Source organism: Lithobates pipiens, unplaced genomic scaffold (genome assembly GCF_037356315.1).
Source record: "Lithobates pipiens isolate NorthernLeopardFrog02 unplaced genomic scaffold, aLitPip1_a1.2 Scaffold_55, whole genome shotgun sequence".
In the NCBI taxonomy this organism is placed as follows: Eukaryota; Metazoa; Chordata; class Amphibia; order Anura; family Ranidae; genus Lithobates; species Lithobates pipiens.
In genome coordinates, this window is record NW_027507877.1 from 2,789,410 (window position 1) to 2,812,566 (window position 23,157).

General features: G+C 45.0%; 1 protein-coding gene across 3 annotated transcripts in view; it reads left to right on the plus strand.

Moving 5' to 3' along the window:
* The first annotated feature begins 810 nt into the window (after positions 1-810).
* LOC143957719 (cytosolic phospholipase A2 gamma-like) overlaps positions 811-23,157 on the plus strand; it is a 160,236-nt gene continuing 137,889 nt past the window's right edge. The window contains exons 1-5 of one of the 3 annotated variants that reach the window (XM_077467417.1): positions 811-1,003; positions 3,434-3,456; positions 16,293-16,377; positions 18,219-18,364; positions 19,558-19,759. In XM_077467417.1, the coding sequence (XP_077323543.1) occupies positions 989-1,003; positions 3,434-3,456; positions 16,293-16,377; positions 18,219-18,364; positions 19,558-19,759 (471 nt within the window). In that variant the 5' untranslated portion in view covers positions 811-988. Of the gene's footprint in view, positions 1,004-3,433; positions 3,457-16,292; positions 16,378-16,420; positions 17,067-18,218; positions 18,365-19,557; positions 19,760-23,157 lie in introns of those variants that run through there. The other 2 variants (XM_077467416.1, XM_077467418.1) reach the window with 2 other exon arrangements.

Below are 23,157 nucleotides of genomic sequence, written 5' to 3' on the forward strand. Positions count from 1 at the left end.
ACTTTTTTTGTTTCACTTTAATCATTATTAAAATCACTGCTCCTGAAAAAACATCCGTTTTTAAAACTTTTTGTTTGCATTGATCCATGTCCCCTGGGGCAGGACCCGGGTCCCCAAACACTTTTTAGGACAGTAATTTGCATATTAGCCTTTAAAATTAGCACTTTAGATTGTGAACGTTCGAGTCCCATAGACTTTAATAGGGTTCTAAAGTTCACATGGGGCTGAAGTGGATAAATAAAAAGGTGCGTGTGTTTCCATCCCTTGATTAGCATTTAAAGACAACGTATCACAACGGGACTGTAGATGAGGCAATGGTAAAAATAGACCATTGTCTCCATCCCTGAGTCATTGTCAGTAAAAGGATTTAATATGTTGGTCTTTCGGTTTTATAGACTTTGAAATCTTTTCTAAGAGAAGAGAAATTGTTCTTTATCTTTCTCCCATTACTTGGTAAATAAAAGTCTATTATTGGTGCCTCAGTCTTAGTTTGGGGTCATTAAAGAATAAAGATTATTGTCTTATTGCATCGGATCTCATAAAATGTTTCCTAAGAAAAGAGAAATTGTGCTTCATTTTTGTCACATTTCTTAATAAAAATAAAAGTTTATCGATCATTTACATTTTTTTTCTTGTCTATGTTGCTGTTTTGAAATCTTTATTACATTGCAGCCTGCAGTTCCGTGTACGAGTTATTGTATGAACAGCTTCATCAACAGCGACCTGACGTCTTCTGATAACCTCACTGGAGGAGTCTGGAAACCGACCAATCATATTACATCACATCAGCGTTATAAGAGACTCAAAACTCCACACGTTCCAATAAACCTTCCCAACCACACTTCTCCCATCATCTGATTACTGGTACAGCCATCTCCATCCCGTCTTCTGTATATCTGAGCTCCTCCTCTTCACAAGTCTTACTACTGCATTCTGTTTTATCAGATTTACATGTTGGGAGATAAGCGGTGACCTACCTTCATCTCCAATGGCGGCCAATGAGGTGAGTGACTTTCTATTCATTTCCATCAGTGATAGCAAATCATTTCAGTATTGTGCTACTTTAACTCTTACAGTGATTATGCCATCATGCGATGCTGTATCCAAATCACATTTATATTAGACGTGTGCGGTTCATTTCTTTCTGAACTAAAATTCAGACACATTTTATTTTTATTTTTTTGTTATTTCGGATACATCCGAATTTCCAAATTAGAATAGTACCGAATTTGAACGTATCCAAAATACCGAAAAAAAAAAATAAATTTGGATGAAATTATAATTTGAAACGTTTTCGAATTTCCAAAGACAATAAAATAGTATACAAAATAGAGGCATAGAATAGAAAAATAAAATGTTGATACATTGTATACTCATCACACCCATACATTGTACACTCATCACACCCCATACATTGTACACTCATCACACCCCATACATTGTACACTCATCACACCCCATACATTGTATACTCATCACACCCATACATTGTATACTCATCACATCCATACATTGTACACTCATCACACCCCATACATTGTACACTCATCACACCCCATACATTGTATACTCATCACACCCCATACATTGTACACTCATCACACCCCATACATTGTATACTCATCACACCCATACATTGTATACTCATCACATCCATACATTGTACACTCATCACACCCCATACATTGTACACTCATCACACCCCATACATTGTATACTCATCACACCCCATACATTGTACACTCATCACACCCCATACATTGTATACTCATCACACCCATACATTGTACACTCATCACACCCATACATTGTACACTCATCACATCCATACATTGTACACTCATCACACCCGTACATTGTACACTCATCACACCCCATACATTGTACACTCATCACACCCCATACATTGTATACTCATCACACCCCATACATTGTACACTCATCACACCCCATACATTGTATATTCATCACACCCATACATTGTATATTCATCACACCCCTACATTGTACACTCATCACACCCATACATTGTATATTCATCACACCCATACATTGTACATTCATCACACCCATACATTGTACACTCATCACACCCATACATTGTACATTCATCACACCCATACATTGTATACTCATCACACCCATACATTGTACACTCATCACACCCATACATTGTACACTCATCACATCCATACATTGTACACTCATCACACCCATACATTGTACACTCATCACACCCATACATTGTACACTCATCACGCCCATACATTGTACACTCATCACGCCCATACATAGTACACTCATCACGCCCATACATAGTACACTCATCACGCCCATACATTGTACACTCATCACGCCCATACATTGTACACTCATCACGCCCATACATTGTACACTCATCACGCCCATACATTGTACACTCATCACGCCCATACATTGTACACTCATCACACCCATACATTGTACACTCATCACACCCATACATTGTACACTCATCACGCCCATACATTGTATACTCATCACGCCCATACATTGTACACTCATCACGCCCATACATTGTACACTCATCACGCCCATACATTGTACACTCATCACACCCATACATTGTACACTCATCACACCCATACATAGTACACTCATCACACCCATACATTGTACACTCATCACACCCATACATTGTACACTCATCACACACATACATTGTACACTCATCACACACATACATTGTACACTCATCACACCCATACATTGTACACTCATCACACCCATACATAGTACACTCATCACACCCATACATTGTACACTCATCACACCCATACATTGTATATTCATCACACCCATACATTGTATACTCATCACACCCATACATTGTACACTCATCACGCCCATACATTGTACACTCATCACGCCCATACATTGTACACTCATCACACCCATACATTGTACACTCATCACACCCATACATTGTACACTCATCACACCCATACATAGTACACTCATCACACCCATACATAGTACACTCATCACACCCATACATTGTACACTCATCACACCCATACATTGTACACTCATCACACCCATACATTGTACACTCATCACACACATACATTGTACACTCATCACACACATACATTGTACACTCATCACACACATACATTGTACACTCATCACACCCATACATTGTACACTCATCACACCCATACATAGTACACTCATCACACCCATACATTGTACACTCATCACACACAATGACTTGTGGAGATAAAATGAGAGGAACAAAATCTGATGTCTATGGGTCTCAAACTGCAAAATGTCCTCCGGGGGGGTCACCAGAACTTTTCATTGATTCAGAAAAAAATTAGTTTTTTGTTGTTTGGCTTCAATCACCAGAATTGCTTCTGAACCTCACAATGTGTCTTTTGTGTTCCCACAGGAAAATATCGACATTGTGGACGGGTAAGTCAAGTCTTTTAATTTTTTATTTTTTTTGTATATTCTTTTAAATAGAAAGAATTCAATATTTTACATTTGAACATACAAGTAATATCAACATTCCCTGTAACAAAAAGCAAAAACATATCCAGTAAAGGAACATTAACCACTTCAGCCCTGGAAGGTTTTACCCCCCCTTTCACGATGAGGCCATTTTTTGCAATTCGGCACTGCGTTACCTTAACTGACAATTGCGCAGTCGTGCGACACTGTACATAAATAAAATTGACATGCTCAATTGGGCATGTGGAAGATGGGGCGGGGTGACCAATATGCACGTAATTCATTTTTTCTGGTTAGTCCCATACAGAATGTGAGGCCCCAAAACAAATGTAAACTCCTCCACTGTTAGGCCCCTCCACTCATAGGGACGGACATAAGAGGACTTTGGATTACTTGCTATAACTTGTTGGGCATACAGGTTGCACTGGGCCACAATCGATGCAAGCATGTCCTCAGTAAAAATTAAATGGAAAAAGTCTATCAGGGAAACATTTTCTGTGCCCCCCTGGACTCCTGGGTGGGCAGTGAAAGGGGGAACGTTAGCTTCTCCTGAATTAGGAGGAAGCCACAAGGGGATCTGAAGGGAATAGGGAAGGCTGGCATGGGACCTAACACTTTGGGGCTGAGTTGACACCCCACTGGTACGTGGCCTTTGCCGAGGCACTGCGGTGCTGGTGGATGGCACTGCGGTGCTGGTGGATGGCACTGCGGTGCTGGTGGATGGCACTGAGGTGCTGGTGGATGGCACTGTGGTGCTGGTGGATGGCACTGCCTCCTCACCAGTACTCCTTCGTCTGACGGGTGGACTCTCATCTTCCTCCTCTGAGGCTGTCATTGTACCACTGCTTAGGACAGGCTCGCAGTCAACGTCAGACTCAGAATCTGAATATGAGGAGGAATCCAAAGCAGAGAGCTCCCCGTTGCTCTTGTCGGCCACAAGAATATTGTATGCCTCCTAGGCTGAATATAACCTTTGTGTAATTCTTAGTGATCACAAATGGCACTGATATGTGACACTGATGTGGCAGATGACACTGACAGGTGACACTGATGTGGCAGGTGGCACTAGCAGATGACACTAACAGGTGGCACTGATCAAAGGTGACACTGATGTAGTAGGTGACACTGACAGGTGACACTGATGTGGCCGGTAACACTGACCACAGGTGGCACAGAGAGATGGCACTGATACGTGGCACTGACAGATAGCACTGATAACAGGTGGCACTGGCAGATGGCACTGGTAGCAGATGGCACTGCCACTGGCAGATGGCACTGGCAGATGGGACTGGCTCTGGCAGATGGCTCTGGCAGATGGGACTGGCAGATGGGGCTGATGGCTACTGTAACACTGTAAAACACTCCCTGAAATAAATTACAGATCGCTCTCCCTCCTCACACACTGTCTCTGTGTGAGGAGGGAGAGACAGAACACCGGCAATGAGAGATGATCTCATATGTTTACATTTGAGATCATCTCTCATTGGCAGCTATGATCGCGCTGTAAACGGCCGCTTACAGCGATCTGTGATTGGCCGTGTCCAAAGTACCCGCCGGAGCTCTCTTCCCTGCAATTATATTACAGAAACACACACATTGTACATTATATACTACTGTATTAGAGTGACTTTTAGGATTTTACAAGCATTTTAAACTAGGTCTTATTTTCGGGGTAGGGTTTATATTGCAGCCTTCCTGGAAAATAACGCTTATTTTCGGGGTATGTCTTATTTCCAGGGAAACACGGTAGTAAAAAAAAAAAAAATCATATAAATGCCATAAATTTATCCCGTATTTTGAAGATGCTATAACTTTTGCGCAAACCAACCAATATACGCTTATTGTGATTTTTATTTTTTTACCAAAAATATGAAGAAGAATACATATTGGCCTAAACTTATGAAGACATTTTTTTTTGGGGGGGGGGGGGGGGGATAATTATTATAGTAAAAAGTAAAAAAAAAAAAAAAATGTTTATTTTTTTCAAAATTGACGCTCTTTTTTGGTTAATAACGCAAAAAATGAAAACCACAACGGGCGACTGTTTTTCGACTTGTATGCTGGCACCAGTCAATAGTCCCGACAAGGTGGGCGGCACAGTAGTATTGCAAAGGATTGGCAAAGGCTAAGCCGTCGCTTCGTTTGGATAATGTCAATAAGCGATGGGAATTTCTCGGTTGAGGATTCATTTTCTTTGGGCAAAGGTATACTGGTATGTATATGTAGCACTGACCCCCGAAGGAGCTGCTGATATATGATTGGGCCTGCACTCTGCTATTACACCCCCAATAACTTGGTGCAATTCCCCTTGACACAGCTGTGGTGCAGTGTTGGTGTGATGGCCCCACAATGTACAATACCTTTACCTGTACCTGGGTATCCATTGCCCCACCTGTATGAAAAAGGAACAACACTTTACACCAATTGTAATTAACCAGAACGTATCTTTACTAAAACTGGTATAAAACAGTAGTTACAATAACTACACCGTCACACAAACGTAATGCGTCAGCGCAGTGGTTATTCACGCCAATTTTAACATGTAAAGAACTCTTGGGTAACCCCTGCACGTGTGTCTCCAAGTGGGACCAATGCTCAGAGTGACAATGCCTTAACTCTGGGCACCTTCCCACTTCCAGCACGCTATAATAGCACAGATAGGTAAAGCTATCAACACTATTCAATACAACTGCTAGGGAGCTCCCCCTACTTTATAATGTAGTCCTGATTTAATAGTGATTGAATGCAAGGCCTTGCAATAAAGATGCACTCTTTAGTCTTCAGTCTTCTGCTAGCTATTGTGTTGAAGTAATTGTAACCAAAAGGGTTTAACAACAAAGAATAATGTAGGGTGAGCATTGGAATTGTTCTTGTTATGTAGCACACTTATAACTACCTCCAGTGTGGTTGTCTCCAAATCACACTGTGTCAGTTCTCAGTGGAATGTAGACTTGAGGCCTGCTTTAACTCAGTCTAAGTGTGAAACCTCCTCTGTGGGACTACAGGTCCCAGCAACACTGTGGTCTGAGTCTAAGTGTGTAGAAGTGAGTTAAGTAATATGGGCGGCAGCCCTCTCACCCAACCAGGCCTTGGAGAATAGGAAACCTCCGCTCCGGTTGTCTCAGTCCTGCTTGGCAACCGCTCTGCAAGATGACCGAGACCCTCAGATGGTTCCGTCAGGTGTCTCTGGATCCTTCCCGATCTGTTCACTTCGTCTCTCCAGCACACAGGTGTAAGGCAGAATCGCTGGTTGTTCCGCTGCTCCACTCCACAATTGAAACAGGCCGTGCTCTCTGGAACACCTCCTCTGTGATCCTTGTAGGCAGGCCACGCGTCCAGAAGAGAAAGAAAATGGCCACGTGTATTCTTTTATAACCTACCCAGCATGCAATTCAGTACTGAGTGTTCATGGGTAGGTCACTTGGCATTGTGGGTAAGTAGGTCTTTGTATAATGTAAACAGTCACTTCCTGTAACATTTCTCCATGTTCTTGAGATAGAAATAAATGAAGTCCATTTCACGTTTTGGCCACTAGATGGTGCCAAATACCAATTTATAACACTGCCTATTAGTTTATATTACATAGCATTAACAATCAAAAATACCAGCGCTACATACAGGTAGAGCTTGAAAAAGATATAAGAATTTAGATAGAATGGACATCTTTAAACTGTTGCGGAGAACCAGGAGAACAGGCCTGACTGCTACTTTTGAAGTAACATCCGGACCTCTGAAAGGAGAGGTGAAAAGTTAAGAGCGGAGACCTGGTTTAATTATGGAAGAATATAGGAGTCCAGGAATTTCAGGGCATAGCCAGTCCACTTGTGTTTGTAAATGCCTTGCAAGTGGGATATTTGAGGTTCCACTGAATCCGCCCACTAGCTATCCCACCGATTCCTTCAGTGCACCCACTTTTATTTTTACATAATACTTAACGCACTTCTACACACTTAGACTCAGACCACAGTGTTGCTGGGACCTGTAGTCCCACAAAGGAGGTTTCACACTTACAAATTAGTATATTAAAAAGAAAAGTGTATTCCAAGTCTTCAGTGATTTCAAGATATACCAGTAAGGAATTATATTTTGGCCAACAAATATGAAGCCTGCCACCATGACACAGTAGACTCTTTTGAACAGGACCCTACACTAACTGCACTACCTTTTCAATGCCCCAACCAGTCTATAAACCCCTTATCTAAGAAATATCTAAGAAAACAAAAAACAGACAGACCAGTCCGACAAAGAGACATCCCAATTCAGCAAAGAGACATCCCAATTCAGCAAAGAGAATTCCTCATACAGTATATGTGGACAGACCAGTCCACAGTGAGCACTGAGCAGGCCTGCAGGCTACACGCAGTGCAGCAGTTCCACATGGCAGTTCCACATGGCAGTTCCACACTGGTGTGGTGGCCAAATCAGCAGGGGAGAGGAGGAGTTCAGATAATATCACTGCGCCTTCCCCCTGCAGATGGAACAAAGTGAGCTGCATCAGCTCATTCCGCAGCTGCCCTGCTTTAGCAATTGACAATTACTACAACAGCAACAACTTGGCCTTGTTGGTTGGGGCCCAGCCCTCCTCACACCTGTACGCACTCAGCCCTCCTCACACCTGTACACACTCAGCCCTCCTCACACCTGTACACACTCAGCCCTCCTCTCGCCGGTACACACTCAGCCCCCCTCACACCTGTACACACTCAGCCCTCCTCACGCCGGTACACACTCAGCCCTCCTCACACCTGTACACACTCAGCCCTCCTCACACCTGTACACACTCAGCCCTCCTCACACCTGTACACACTCAGCCCTCCTCACGCCGGTACACACTCAGCCCTCCTCATACCTGTACACACTCAGTCCTCCTCACGCCGGTACACACTTAGCCCTCCTCACGTCGGTACACACTCAGCCCCCCTCACACCTGTACACACTCAGCCCTCCTCACACCTGTACACACTCAGCCCTCCTCACACCTGTACACACTCAGCCCTCCTCACACCTGTACACACTAAGCCCCCCTCACACCAGTACACACTCAGCTCCCTTCAAACCTGTACGCCCTCAGCCCCCCACACCTGTACGCCCTCAGCCCTCCTCACACCTGTACGCACTCAGCCCCTCCCCACTTGTACGCCCTCAGCCCTCCTCACACCTGTACGCACTCAGCCCCTCCCCACTTGTACGCACTCAGCCCTCCTCACACCTGTACACACTCAGCCCCCCTCACACCTGTACACACTCAGTCCCCCTCACACCTGTACACACTCAGTCCCCCTCACACCTGTACACACTCAGCCCCCCTCACACCTGTACACACTCAGCCCCCTCCCCCACACCTGTAAACACTCAGCCCCCTTCCCCACACCTGTACACACTCAGCCCCCCTCACACATGTACACACTTAGCCCTCCTCACACCTGTACACACTCAGCCCCCTTCACACATGTACACACTCAGCCCTCCTCACACCTGTACGCACTCAGCCCTCCTCACACCTGTACACACTCAGCCCCCTTCACACCTGTACACACGCAGCTCTTTTCACACCTGTACACACTCAGCTCCTCCACACCTGTACACACTCAGCCTCCCCTCACACCTGTACGTCCTCAGCCCCCCACACCTGTACGCACTCAGCCCCTCCTCACACTTGTACACACTCAGCCTTCCTCACACCTGTACACACTCAGCCCCCCTCACACCTGTACACACTCAGCCCCCTCCCCCACACCTGTACACACTCAGCCCCCTCCCCCACACCTGTACACACTCAGCCCCCTCCCCCACACCTGTACACACTCAGCCCCCCTCACACCTGTACACACTCAGCCCTCCTCACACCTGTACGCACTCAGCTCCCTTCACACCTGTACACACTCAGCCCTCCTCACACCTGTACACACTCAGCCCCCTTCACACCTGTACACACTCAGCCCTCCTCACACCTGTACACACTCAGCCCCCTCCCCCACACCTGTACACACTCAGCCCCCTCCCCCACACCTGTACACACTCAGCCCCCCTCACAGCTGTACACACTCAGCCCCCCTCACACCTGTACACACTCAGCCCTCCTCACACCTGTACGCACTCAGCTCCCTTCACACCTGTACACACTCAGCCCTCCTCACACCTGTACACACGCAGCTCTTTTCACACCTGTATACACGCAGCTCTTTTCACACCTGTACACACTCAGCCCCCCTCACACCTGTACACACTCAGCCTCCCTCACACTTGTACACACTAAGCTCCCCCTCACACCTGTACGCCCTCAGCCCCCCACACCTGTACACACTCAGCCCCTCCTCACACTTGTACACACTCAGCCTTCCTCACACCTGTACACACTCAGCCCCTCCTCACACTTGTACACACTCAGCCTTCCTCACACCTGTACACACTCAGTCACCCTCACACCTGTACCCACTCAGCCCCCTCCCCCACACCTGTATGCACTCAGCCCCTCCCCACCTGTACCCACTCAGCCCCTCCACACCTGTACACACTCTGCCCCTCTTACACATGTGCCCGCACATATACACAATCAGCCTACCCTCACATCAGGCTCTCCTTTGTCACCCGTTCTCTTCAACATTTACATTCGCCCAATCCTTCAAAATCATCAGATTCTCAAATCTCTGCTTCCACTCTTACGCTGACGACACGCAACTTTATTTCCGGATCAATGGAAAAAAAGATCACCAACAACTTGAAAACTGCCTCAAATCAATAGAGGACTGGATGACCACCAACTCCCTCCAGCTGAACCAATCAAAGACAGAGCTTCTTATCTTACACCCAAATCATAAGCCCGCAACCAAAACCTCCTGGTCTCCACCAACCGTCTTTGGACAGATCATCTCCCCAAAGACCAAAGCCAAGAGTCTCGGGGTTATTTTAGACGCACAAATGTCAATGGATGCGCACATAGGATCTGTAGTCAGTGGATCTCACCATCTGCTGCGCATGCTTCGCAGACTCATCCCTTTTATCCCAAAGAATGACAAAGCAGTGGTAGTTGGAACAATCATTAATTCACGACTGGACTACGCAAACTCGCTTTACATAGGATTACCACAATATCAACTTGTGTGATTACAACTGATCCAAAATATGGCGGCAAGGCTGATAACAGGAAAAAAACCCTGGGAATCCATTTCTCCTTCACTGAGGAGCTTACATTGGCTAACCGTAAAAAATGGGATCACGTTCAAGACCCTTTGCCTCACCCACAAATGCGTGCATAGAGAAGCTCCGCAATACCTAATGGAGAAAATAAATCATTACACACCAAACCGCAGGCTTCCATCAGCCAACAAAAACCTCCTCCTCGTGCCCAAAGCCCGGTATAAATCCAAGGGTGATCGGAGATTCGCTGTCCAAGGGCCTCGGCTATGGAATGCTCTATCAATCAACATCCGCCTGGAAGAAAATCACCTGGCTTTTAGGAAAAAACTCAAGACCTTCCTCTTGTAGCAGATGATCAAAGCTCGCCACAGCGCCTAGAGGCGATTCAGTTCGCATTGTGCGCTATACAAGTATTTCATTCATTCATTCATTCATTCATTCATTCATGTCCATACCGGACAATCATGAAGAGATGCAAAATTTATGGCTTTTACAAACTGTTTATAAATTTACTGAAAGCTGGCAACCTTGCCCCCTCACACCTGTATATACTCAGCACCGCTCTCACCTGTACACACATAAGTCCTCCACTCCTGTAAACAAATGGCTCTCCTACAGTTGTACATACATATTACCCCTACACCTGTGCATACGTATCACCCCCTACACCTGTATATACGTATCACCCCTACATCTGTACATACGTATCACCCCTACACCTGTACATACGTATCACCCCTACACCTGTACATACGTATCACTCCCTACACCTGTACATACGTATCACCCCTACACCTGTACATACGTATCACCCCTACACCTGTACATACGTATCACTCCCTACACCTGTACATACGTATCACTCCCTACACCTGTACATACGTATCACCCCTACACCTGTACATACGTATCACCCCTACACCTGTACATACGTATCACTCCCTACACCTGTACATACGTATCACCCCTACACCTGTACATACGTATCACCCCTACACCTGTACATACGTATCACCCCCTACACCTGTACATACGTATCACTCCCTACACCTGTACATACGTATCACCCCTACACCTGTACATACGTATCACCCCTACACCTGTACATACGTATCACCCCTACACCTGTACATACGTATCACCCCTACACCTGTACATACGTATCACTCCCTACACCTGTACATACGTATCACCCCTACACCTGTACATACGTATCACCCCTACACCTGTACATACGTATCACTCCCTACACCTGTACATACGTATCACCCCTACACCTGTACATATGTATCACCCCTACACCTGTACATACGTATCACCCCTACACCTGTACATACGTATCACTCCCTACACCTGTACATACGTATCACCCCTACACCTGTACATACGTATCACCCCTACACCTGTACATACGTATCACTCCCTACACCTGTACATACGTATCACCCCTACACCTGTACATACGTATCACCCCTACACCTGTACATACGTATCACCCCTACACCTGTACATACGTATCACTCCCTACACCTGTACATACGTATCACCCCTACACCTGTACATACGTATCACCCCTACACCTGTACATACGTATCACTCCCTACACCTGTACATACGTATCACTCCCTACACCTGTACATACGTATCACCCCTACACCTGTACATACATATCACCTCTACACCTGTGCATACATATCACCCCTACACCTGTACATACGTATCACCCCTACACCTGTAGATACGTATCACCCCCTACACCTGTACATACGTATCACCCCCTACACCTGTACATACGTATCACCCCTACACCTGTAGATACGTATCACCCCCTACACCTGTACATACGTATCACCCCCTACACCTGTACATACGTATCACCCCCTACACCTGTAGATACGTATCACCCCCTACACCTGTACATACGTATCACCCCCTACACCTGTACATACGTATCACCTCTACACCTGTACATACGTATCACCCCCTACACCTGTACATACGTATCACCCCTACACCTGTACATACGTATCACCCCTACACCTGTACATACGTATCACCCCCTACACCTGTACATACGTATCACCCCTACATCTGTACATACGTATCACTCCTACACCTGTACATACGTATCACTCCCTACACCTGTACATACGTATCACCCCTACACCTGTACATACGTATCACCCCTACACCTGTACATACGTATCACTCCCTACACCTGTACATACATATCACCCCTACACCTGTACATACGTATCACCCCTACACCTGTACATACGTATCACCCCTACACCTGTACATACGTATCACCCCTACACCTGTACATACGTATCACCCCTACACCTGTACATACGTATCACTCCCTACACCTGTACATACGTATCACCCCTACACCTGTACATACGTATCACCCCTACACCTGTACATACGTATCACCCCTACACCTGTACATACGTATCACCCCCTACACCTGTACATACGTATCACCCCTACACCCAGGCATGTACTGGCCATAGGAACTACAGGGAGTTTCCCGGTGGGCCGATGGCTCAGTGGGCCGGTCAGGTGCAGTCCTGGAGCCGCTCCTCTCTGACAGTGAGTGATCGCGATTTCACTCCTGTTAGGTGGAGCAGCTGCCATAACTTGCTGGAGAGAGCATTAGGCCTTCTGCTCCCTTCAGCCTGCAGGGGGAGATAGACAGTTGGCAAACGTTCCATCCTCTCTGCCCTTATCACATGACTGGAGAGAGGAACGAGAAGCTGCCTTCAAAATTGAGTACACGTGGGAGGGGGAGGAGAGGGTGGACACTCTGATGTAAGGGGAAGTGCTGATTGAGACACTCAAAATTAAAGAGGGCTGGTCATGATGAAGTCCAGGGCCAAATTTTTGTCCCAGTCCAACCCTGCCTACACCTGTACATACGTATCACCCCCTACACCTGTACATACGTATCACCCCCTACACCTGTACATACGTATCACCCCCTACACCTGTACATACGTATCACCCCCTACACCTGTACATACGTATCACCCCTACACCTGTACATACGATATTATGGTGAATTGTGGCTCATGCGCTAATAACTAAAGTGATTAAATAAATCAAATGCTGCACACACCGTATGAGCCAAAACAAATCTCATGTAAAGGGCATAAATTAGTAAATATAAATGGTGCTGCGCTTTTACCCAAGAAATATAAAAGAGTTTTTAGGGGTCAAATAATCACATCTAACCTCTTATCAAAAAATAGTGCAAAAATTACATAATACTTCTAATAATATATGTAAACATATAAATTCATATGAACAGTATATATTTATAAAAGTGCAAGCGTGCAAAAAAGGATAAATATAAAGTGCACAACGTGAATAAATAAATTGCTACTGTAAATATAATGTGAAATATATATCGTGGTGTATAACCCAATGATTATAAAGGAAACAGCAGTGTCATAATCAGTGCAAGAAAATGACAAGCAATAAACAGGGACCGAGGCACGTGACGTAACGCGTAGGATCCGGAAGTGACGTAGCACGCACGAGTGGACTGCTCGGCATTCTGTTTATGTGCAATTGTCTCCTTCATGTTTGTGAGTAGTTTGTAATTTTTAATAAATTTGCTTGTTTTATAAAATATACTACACTATGGATCGCTCCCTATTTGTTCTCTGAGTATCCTCCTTTAGCCATTACGGACGTTGTGGGTTGCTATTAGAGGAACCGGACGGTGGTTTGTGTGTCTCCTCCTTCTCATCCATCTTAGGAGTTACCATTCATGCTGTTTGCTTTACAGCTGTAAGGTAATTGTGCAATCTACACATTAGCTGGTGAATATTTGGATGTTCTGTGTGGCACTGGGTTTGGCACGGATGAACCACCTTCGGCAATTCGTCAAGAACTGTTTATTGCTTGTCATTTTCTTGCACTGATTATGACACTGCTGTTTCCTTTATAATCATTGGGATATACACCACGATATATATTTCACATTATATTTACAGTAGCAATTTATTTATTCACGTTGTGCACTTTATATTTATCCTTTTTTGCACGCTTGCACTTTTATAAATATATACTGTTCATATGAATTTATATGTTTACATATATTATTAGACTTATGTAATTTTTGCACTATTTTTTTAATAAGAGGTTAGATGTGATTATTTGACCCCTAAAAACTCTTTTATATTTCTTGGGTAAAAGCGCAGCACCATTTATATTTACTAATTTATGTACATACGATATGGCATAGGTGTGGTACAGGTGCAGTATACTCAATGTCCTGCCTCCAGTAGCTCAGTCCCTGCTAGCAGTGTGAACAATGGGTATGGTCCTCTCACCAGTCTCTGTGGTGTGGCTGTGAACTCTGTAGGAAGAGGAGGCCCTCAGTCTCTCCACAGAATGTCTCCAGAGATTCAGTGGTGGGAAGCAGAAGATCAGTGATGCTCTGGTCACCCTGCAGCAACAGTGCAGATGCTGTAGCTGTGGTCTGTGCTGCACTGCCTTGGATGTCTCCATTGGTCTGGTCTCTCAACAGTCTGGTCAGTATTCAGCAGATGTGCTCTCAGTGGTGGCAAGTGGTCATTTTTTTTTTTTTGGGGGAGGGTGGCGGAAAACAATATAAGCCCTCGGGTGGTAGGCGGGTGTGCATTTACCCCATCCATGCAGCGCTTCACCGGCTTCTTCCCTTGCTCTTCAGCAGCAGCTCTCCCTTCCAATGCTCTCCATGGCATCAGTGACTTCCATTTCCTCCCTCCTCCTCGGCGGCCAAACAGGAGTCTTCTCTTTTTGGGAAATTGGAAAACAGGTATCAGACCCGCTTCTGATTGGCCGGATTGAGAATCAGTGTTACAACAGCAAATTATCATTCGCTGGTGTAACACCTGTGTGGGCTCGTAGCGCAATACTCTGTGCCACGAACCACCCTATTTTGAAGCCTATTAGAGCCAATGGCTCTAATCAGGTGCTTCAAAAAAACACCCCCGCCACTGAAATTCAGGCGACTGGTGTCCTAAAAGGGCCCAGACCCCTGAATATGTGGTGACAACTGCATCAGTGGATAGATTCATGCTATGCATGAATCTATCCATTGTTCAAATAGAAGGTGGCAAGGAGAGAGGGGTGGCGCCCAGGCACCCCTAATGGATGGGCCGCCACAGTGTGCTCTCATTGTTCCCCTATGGTTAAGAGGAAGAACCTAGCTGTGCAGTTTCAGAAAAGCAGCTCTCATGCACCAGTATCTCTTGGGAATTATAGTGCAAAGAGCCTATAAGATCCACAATATGGCTTATTTCTTGGGCTTCAAATCCCATGATCCTCTGTGTTCTGGCTTGGCTTTTCTGGCTATAGTTCTCCCTCTGCTGGCTGGAGAGGGTAGTGAAGCACAACTGCAGGAAGTGGAAGTAAACTGATTGTAAAGAGAAAAATGTCTCCTTTTCCATATTGCTATCATCCAGCGCCTGGCTACAAGTCCCATTAAATGGGAGGTCAATGGGCCACAACCCCTAGAAACCTCCAGAGGAAACCCTAACATTTGTATTCACTCACTGACTGGAGTATAATGACTTCCTGCTCTATCCAGAAGGAAAAAGTCTTGGTTCTACAGAAACTTATTTTTGTCATGTGTGTTTTTTTTTTTTTTTTTGTCCACTTAACAGATCAGAAGGGGAACCCAAATCCATCAATGCGAGGAAGATAAAAGTAAAGAAGACGCTTTCATCCTTAGGCATGAAAGTTAGAAAGGTAAAGATTTTCTAGTATTTGTTTTGTAAACTTGATGCTGAACAACCAAAAACAGCCGTGTAAATTGACCAAGTGACCTTCGTATAAGTGAGCTTTCCCTTCAGCCTTCTACTATTAGATATCTCCACATGTTGTTAACTTATTCCATACATGTACCCCACATGATGATGTGTTAATTTCTTATTACTGCCCAATACATATGGGCATCCGCAGGTAGGGGCAAGGGGGCACTTGGAATCAGAGATCCAGTCCACTTAGTCCTTTCACTGGCGGTCAGCCCTGCTCACACTTGTACACAGTTTAGCAGGGCTGGTGACAGCTGGTGCCAGGAGCGGGATAGCGGAGGCCTCAAAGGGTGGGCAGGATGACATCACCCGGTCTACGCACGAGCAAGCGGCCCGGGAAAGGAGAGCAGCAAGATGCCAGGAACAGCAGGCACAGCATCCCCGGCACCTCCCAGAGCCTGGAACCCCTGAACTCCTTAAACCTCCTCACTGCTCCCAGGCCTGGAGGACAGACTGACCAGAGGTTCAGAGAACAAGGATGGGCAGGAAATGCAAGCAGCCAGGGACCTCTCCATGTCACATCATAGATCTGATCGAAGGAACAAAGTGCCTCCTGTCCTCACCCAGAATGAAAATGGGTCTTGCCAGCTTCTGACCGTCAAGGATATCCTACTGGCATGCAAGGTACGGTACTGAGCCTTATGCACACCACTGGGACATAGGGGCACTAGAGGGACTCCAGACAGGACTAGTGGTCTCTCTCTGACCCCTCTTTCTCTCTCATCCCCTCTGCCTTTCTCTGTCACCCCCCTCTGTCTTTCTCTGTCACCCCCCCTATGTCTTTCTCTGTCACCCCCTCTGTCTCTCTCTTTCACCCCCTCTGTCTCTCTCTTTCACCCCTTCTGTCTCTCTCTGTCACCCCCTCTGTCTTTCTCTTTCACCCCCTCTGTCTCTCTCTTTCACCCCCTCTGTCTCTCTCTGTCACCCCTTCTGTCTCTCTCTTTCACCCCCTCTGTCTCTCTCTGTCAACCCCCTCTGTCTCTCTCAGTGAACCCCCCTCTGTCTCTCTCTGTCACCCCCCTCTGTCTCTCTCTGTCACCTCCCTCTGTCTCTCTCTGTAACCCCCCTCTGTCTCTCTTTGTCACCCGCCTCTGTCTCTCTCTGTCACCTCCCTCTGTCTCTCTCTGTCACCATCCACATGTATACAGTCTCTTAGCCCTTGTACACACGGTCGGAGATTTCGACGGAATGTGTCCATTCGGACCACTTTGTCGGATATTCCGACTGTGTGTGGTGTCCACTGGACTGTTTCCGTCGGAGTATCCCACGGACCAAGTTTTCCAACTTGTTGGTAAAATTTTCCGACAAAATGCTCCGATCATGTGTAGAGAATTCCGATCGGACAAAGTGCCACGCATGCTCAGATCAAATTCCTACACCAAAGCTATTGGCTACTAGCCTGAACGTAGTCCCGTCGTAATGAAATAACGTCATCATGTCGGATTTTCCGACAACTTTTTTTTCCGACCGTGTGTATACAACAGTTTCGGACAAAATCTGACGGACAAAATCCGACGGATTTGGTTGTCGAATCTCCGACCGTGTGTACAAGGGCTTACAGTGTTTTGTGTCATGTATGCAGTCTCTGATCATCTCTTGTGCCTTGTATGCAATCTCTGACCGTTATAATGTTATAATGACATTGTTGAAAAGGATCAGGGCATGGGGGAACTTAAAATGATGCCCCCCCTGAAAAATGTTCTGTGGATGCACATGCTACATATTCCATCTGTAACATAACTTATAGTGATCATCATTTCTTTCTTTTTTCTGAAGAATCGTGACCCTCCTGTAATCGCGGTCTTGGGATCGGGGGGCGGACTCCGTGCCATGGTTGGTTTTCTGGGAACGATTTCCAAACTGTCTGAACTCAACCTTTTAGGTGCCGCTACATACATGGCTGGGATATCTGGATCAACATGGTATATACATTTTAACAATTTATAAAGCAATTTGTTAACTGCATAACATAACAGCAATTTTTTTTTTTTTGCCACATTGCCTCCGAAAATATTTTCTAAATTTTCACACACATTAAGGGCTCATGTACACTGAAGCTCAAAAAAGCTGTTCCTACAAGCTTTTGAGCTTTTATGAGCTCTCATTTTTTTTCTGCCTGGAAACACTCCTCCATGTTAGCCAATGTGTCCATGCACACTATGGCTTTTTCAGGCTTCTTCGGGCGTATGCTCTTACAGGCAGAAAAAAAAACAATCAAAATCGCATTTTTGAGTGGAGCTTTCAAGCAAAAAAGATGTCCTTCACCCTGTACATATTGTACTCCTGAACCCTGGACAATGTACGTAGCATACTACTGAGCCTTGCATCATGTACATAGCATACTCCTGAGTCTTGTGCCCTGTACATAATGCAATCTTGAATATTGCACCCTGTACATAGTGCACTCATGAACATTGCACCCTGTACATAGTGTATTTCTGAACTCTGCACCCTGTACATAGCACACTCCTAAGTCCTGTACATAGTGCACTCCCAAACCCTGCACCCTGTCCAAAACACACTTCTGGGCCCTGCACACTGTACATAGCGTACTTGTGAGTCCTGCGCCATGTACATATTGTACCCATGAACCCTGTACGTAGCACACACCTGAGCCTTGCGGCTTGTACATGGTGCACTCCTGAACCCTGCACTCTTTGTGTAGTGCACTTCTGAGCCTTGAAGCCTGTACATTACACACTCCTGAGCTTTTCACCTTGTACATAGCACACTCCTGAGCCCTGCTCCCTGTATGTAGTGCACTCCTTAGCTCTGCATACTGTATGTAGTGCACTCCTGAGTCATGTGCCCTGTACATTGTTCACTTATGAACCCTGCATTGTGTATGTAGCATACATCTGAAGTGATCGGGAGGATGTAGAGCTGCCTCGGTCACTTTTACTAAATAGGTGAACACTGGCTGAAAAAATTGACACCAAACTTATGAGCTACAGCCATGAGATTGCTTCAACCACTTGAAGTCTGGGACGTTTCAACATGGCCTCAGGACATCAAATGATTAGACAAAAAATGAAGAACAATTCTCATCCAGACAAAGCATGTTAAATTAATATCTTGCCTATCAAACATTCAACTTACTATTTTAACGTTCCAGGTGTATGTCCTCTCTGTATTCGAAAAAAAACTGGTCAGACTTTTCATGTATGGAAGATCTGGAGAATCAGTTACGTGAGCAAATGAAATGGGAGACTGAACGGAAATGTCCATGGGAGAAGATAAAAGAGAAATTTCTTGGCGACTCGTACTCTCTGACAGATTTCTGGGCCTATACATTTGTCCTCCATGCATTGAACACAGTAAGTCCTACATGGATCCTTTCTAAGGTTTGGAAGCCAGGAGAAACTTTAGCTCTGGGGTGACTAGACTTTAGCTTCTTGATTATTATATATATATATATATATATATATATATATATATATATATATATATATAGGGAGGTGTCTCCAACATGCATAAATATACAAAAGGAACAACCAAGACGTTGATGAATACAAGATTATTACCACAAATTATTTATTGAAAATAATAATCAAATGGACATAAAGCTTAAACAGCCAGATGGTGAGTGGACCAGGATGGAAACCCCACCCAAAAGCACTCCCCCCTCAAAAAGCAGTCTTCCCCACTTTCCCCTATCCCAACTTTTCCCTTGAAAACCACCCACCTACTCTCCCAATTAACATCACACTACACCCCACCAATATACTGGTTATGCTGAAGGTATACCGATAGGCCAACAGTAGCAAGAGAAGGGTGCACTGACCTAGAGCATTACCAAAAATAAATGTTATTCCAAATAAAAAGGGCAATGGTTGTACTCACATATTCACAGTGTATATAGTGTATATAGGCATATCACAGCAAACGCTGTTTTGAGTGGGAACCCTCCTATTCAGAACCAAAATGATTCATTTTTGCTCTGAAGAAGAGGTTTCTCCCTCAAAACATGCCAACCACTACAGAAGCCAACTGGTATTCCCGCACTGCTGGTTTAGCATATCAGACCTGAAGGCATTCACATTCACTTTTGCTGTGATATGTACACTGTGAGTACAACTATTTGTTGTTTTTATTTGGAATGAACCTTATTTTGGTAATGTGCTAGGTCAGTGCACCCTTCTCTTGCTTCTATTTTACAGTCTCAAGGATAGTCATTGTCCTGAGTGGGGCAGCAAGGCTGCTGGCATAGAAGGAATTTATCTGTACTGTACATCTCCAGGCCTTACCACTTGAGCGCAGGAGAATGGATTTTAAAATATATCCTGATAGGCCAGCTGATGATGGTATGTTTTCAGCTTGTAAGCTGTAGATATAGTCTCATATAAGCTAAATTGGTTCCCAGTGTGTACAGGACTGTGACCGTAATAAATTCCCTGTCAGCACTAATAGTCGTCCTGCATTGTCAAGTCTAATGCTGCCCTACTATATACTCAAGTCAACACCATCTGCTAAAAGCCGGGCCCAGCCTGCGAAGTCCTCGGAGAAGTCCAGCCTGAGCTCTTTTTGGCTGGGCTTCTCCTCTGGGTCACAGGGGTATAATTTGTTTTGCACTCCTGTGACCCATTTTCAGCAGAGAGCTGTCTGAAGTCCGCTCTGCATTGATGTCACCAAGATCAGTCGAGGCAGCGCTTCATCCCCACTTAGGTAGTCTGGATCCTCCAGCTGCCTGGGCTAACGGGGGTCTCAGCTGCTCAGCGAGACTCTCCCACCCCTCCACAGATCAGCGCTCCAATGAGAGTGGAGGAGCAGAGCAGGAGAGCCACTGATTGAATGGCAGAAGCTCTCCGCTCGTGGAGGGGGGAGAACCGAGCCATCAGCAATGTTCAGTGTCTCGGTTCTCATTGAAGAGGTGGCGGGGGACAGATGCACCATCCACCTAGGTGAGTATGAATATGGGATAAAAAAATCCCATACTTTATCTTTTAAAGCATGTCTCCATCCAGAATAAGAGTCCATATAACGCAGCTGGTAGGACCCTAGGCTAGGGCAGGTAGAGTAATGTGAGAAGACTATAGTAGAAGACAGTGCAAAGATGTATAGCCATGGGGCTGTCATGTCACTGTTTATTGGTGGTGGGAGGGGGGTAAGGTGGTTGTAACTGGGTAGGATAGATGGGTGGTTTCCGGGGAGGGGGGAGTAGGAATAAGGGGAGTGTTGGGAGGACTGCTATTTGGGGAGGAAGGCTTTTGGGTCAGGGTTCCATAATGGTCTACTTACCATCTGGTTTGAGTTTTTTGTCCATTTGATTATTATTTTTATAAAAGAATGTGTGGTAGACCTCTTGTAGGTGTCATGTCCTTGGTGGGTGCTTTTTTTTCAGCCACAAATAAGTCAACATGATTCGGCCATCCTGGCATTATTCATGACTGAAGAGATTATGGATGATCCTGCGCAGGTGGCTGCCACTGAATAATTGAGAACCGATGCCCCTACCAATACAACCACCTAAGTGGAGTATAAGCAATAGTGACATTTAAATGGTAGGTGTGGCGATGCTCTAGTGACACAACCCCTTGCTCAGGGTCTGAGACAAGCCAATGCTGCACCTCCACATATATACACATGTATAGCTTTTTTTCAATTCAGAGTCTTCTATCAACATGATATATCCTCATCTTTCCCATGAAGATCATGACGTTTAGTCCACTCATTAACCTCAGTAATAATCAATTCACTTATCTATTAGTAATATCATCTTGATTGTATTTCATTTACATTTTTCCACTTAGTTTCAAAATCATCCTCATAAACGTTATATCATCTCAGCCTAATATTAGCACCATTTAATTCGTCATTCTAGTGGTTCCATAATTTTATATACATATTTCTAATTTCAATTATAACCCCATGACACTCATTAATAATTACTGCTTCGCAGGGGTTTCATTGGCTTGTTCATTTTTATTTAATACAGTGGTATTTTTATTTCATTTTATTAATTTTTTTACATATATTGTGTTCTATATATTGTTTTATGATCATATGCATTGGTATAGCATGGGGTGTCCTCTAGATGACCAATCACGTCAGATCCGGCCGGCATTCACAAATATAACATGAAAATCAGAGTAGATCACGGGGCTATAACTCATCTATTAGAGGGGGAACATATGCACTTGTATTTTAGGTTGATCCAGGTCAATCCCCTGTTTTCACATACAGTGTGCTTGGAAAACAATATATACACGCAATATAATTCAGCACTCTCCGTTGCACATAACTTCCTAGACTAACCAAAAATGGCGGCCATCACATGACCAGGGTCAAAGATCACCACATGCTATATAAACCAGTAAGTGTAGCAAGATGGCGCTGCTCTAGGTGACGTCTTGATGAGAAAACGCGTAGGGCGGAGCAGCTAGCCACTTTGCGGCGCTTCTGGTTTGAAGTCGTGGAACGCAAATCGTCCTGGCTTCCTGGTTTTATGAGCTTTTTACTTACTGAGACAATGTGAGTATGTCTTTTATTGTTTACGCATAAATAAACACTTTTTTTTAAATACGGAATTATGCTTTGGAAGCATTTCTTTCGTACATGTCCATGATGTGAAGTAACAGCTAAAGGACTGATCTCTAAACAGAGCAGATCTGGATATTGGTGCACAGTGGCAAATACTGTGGAAGTTTAATACCCCTGCGAGGGGAGAGTGGAGAGTAATTTCCTATGAATGTATTTCCTATAGGGGGCACTATAA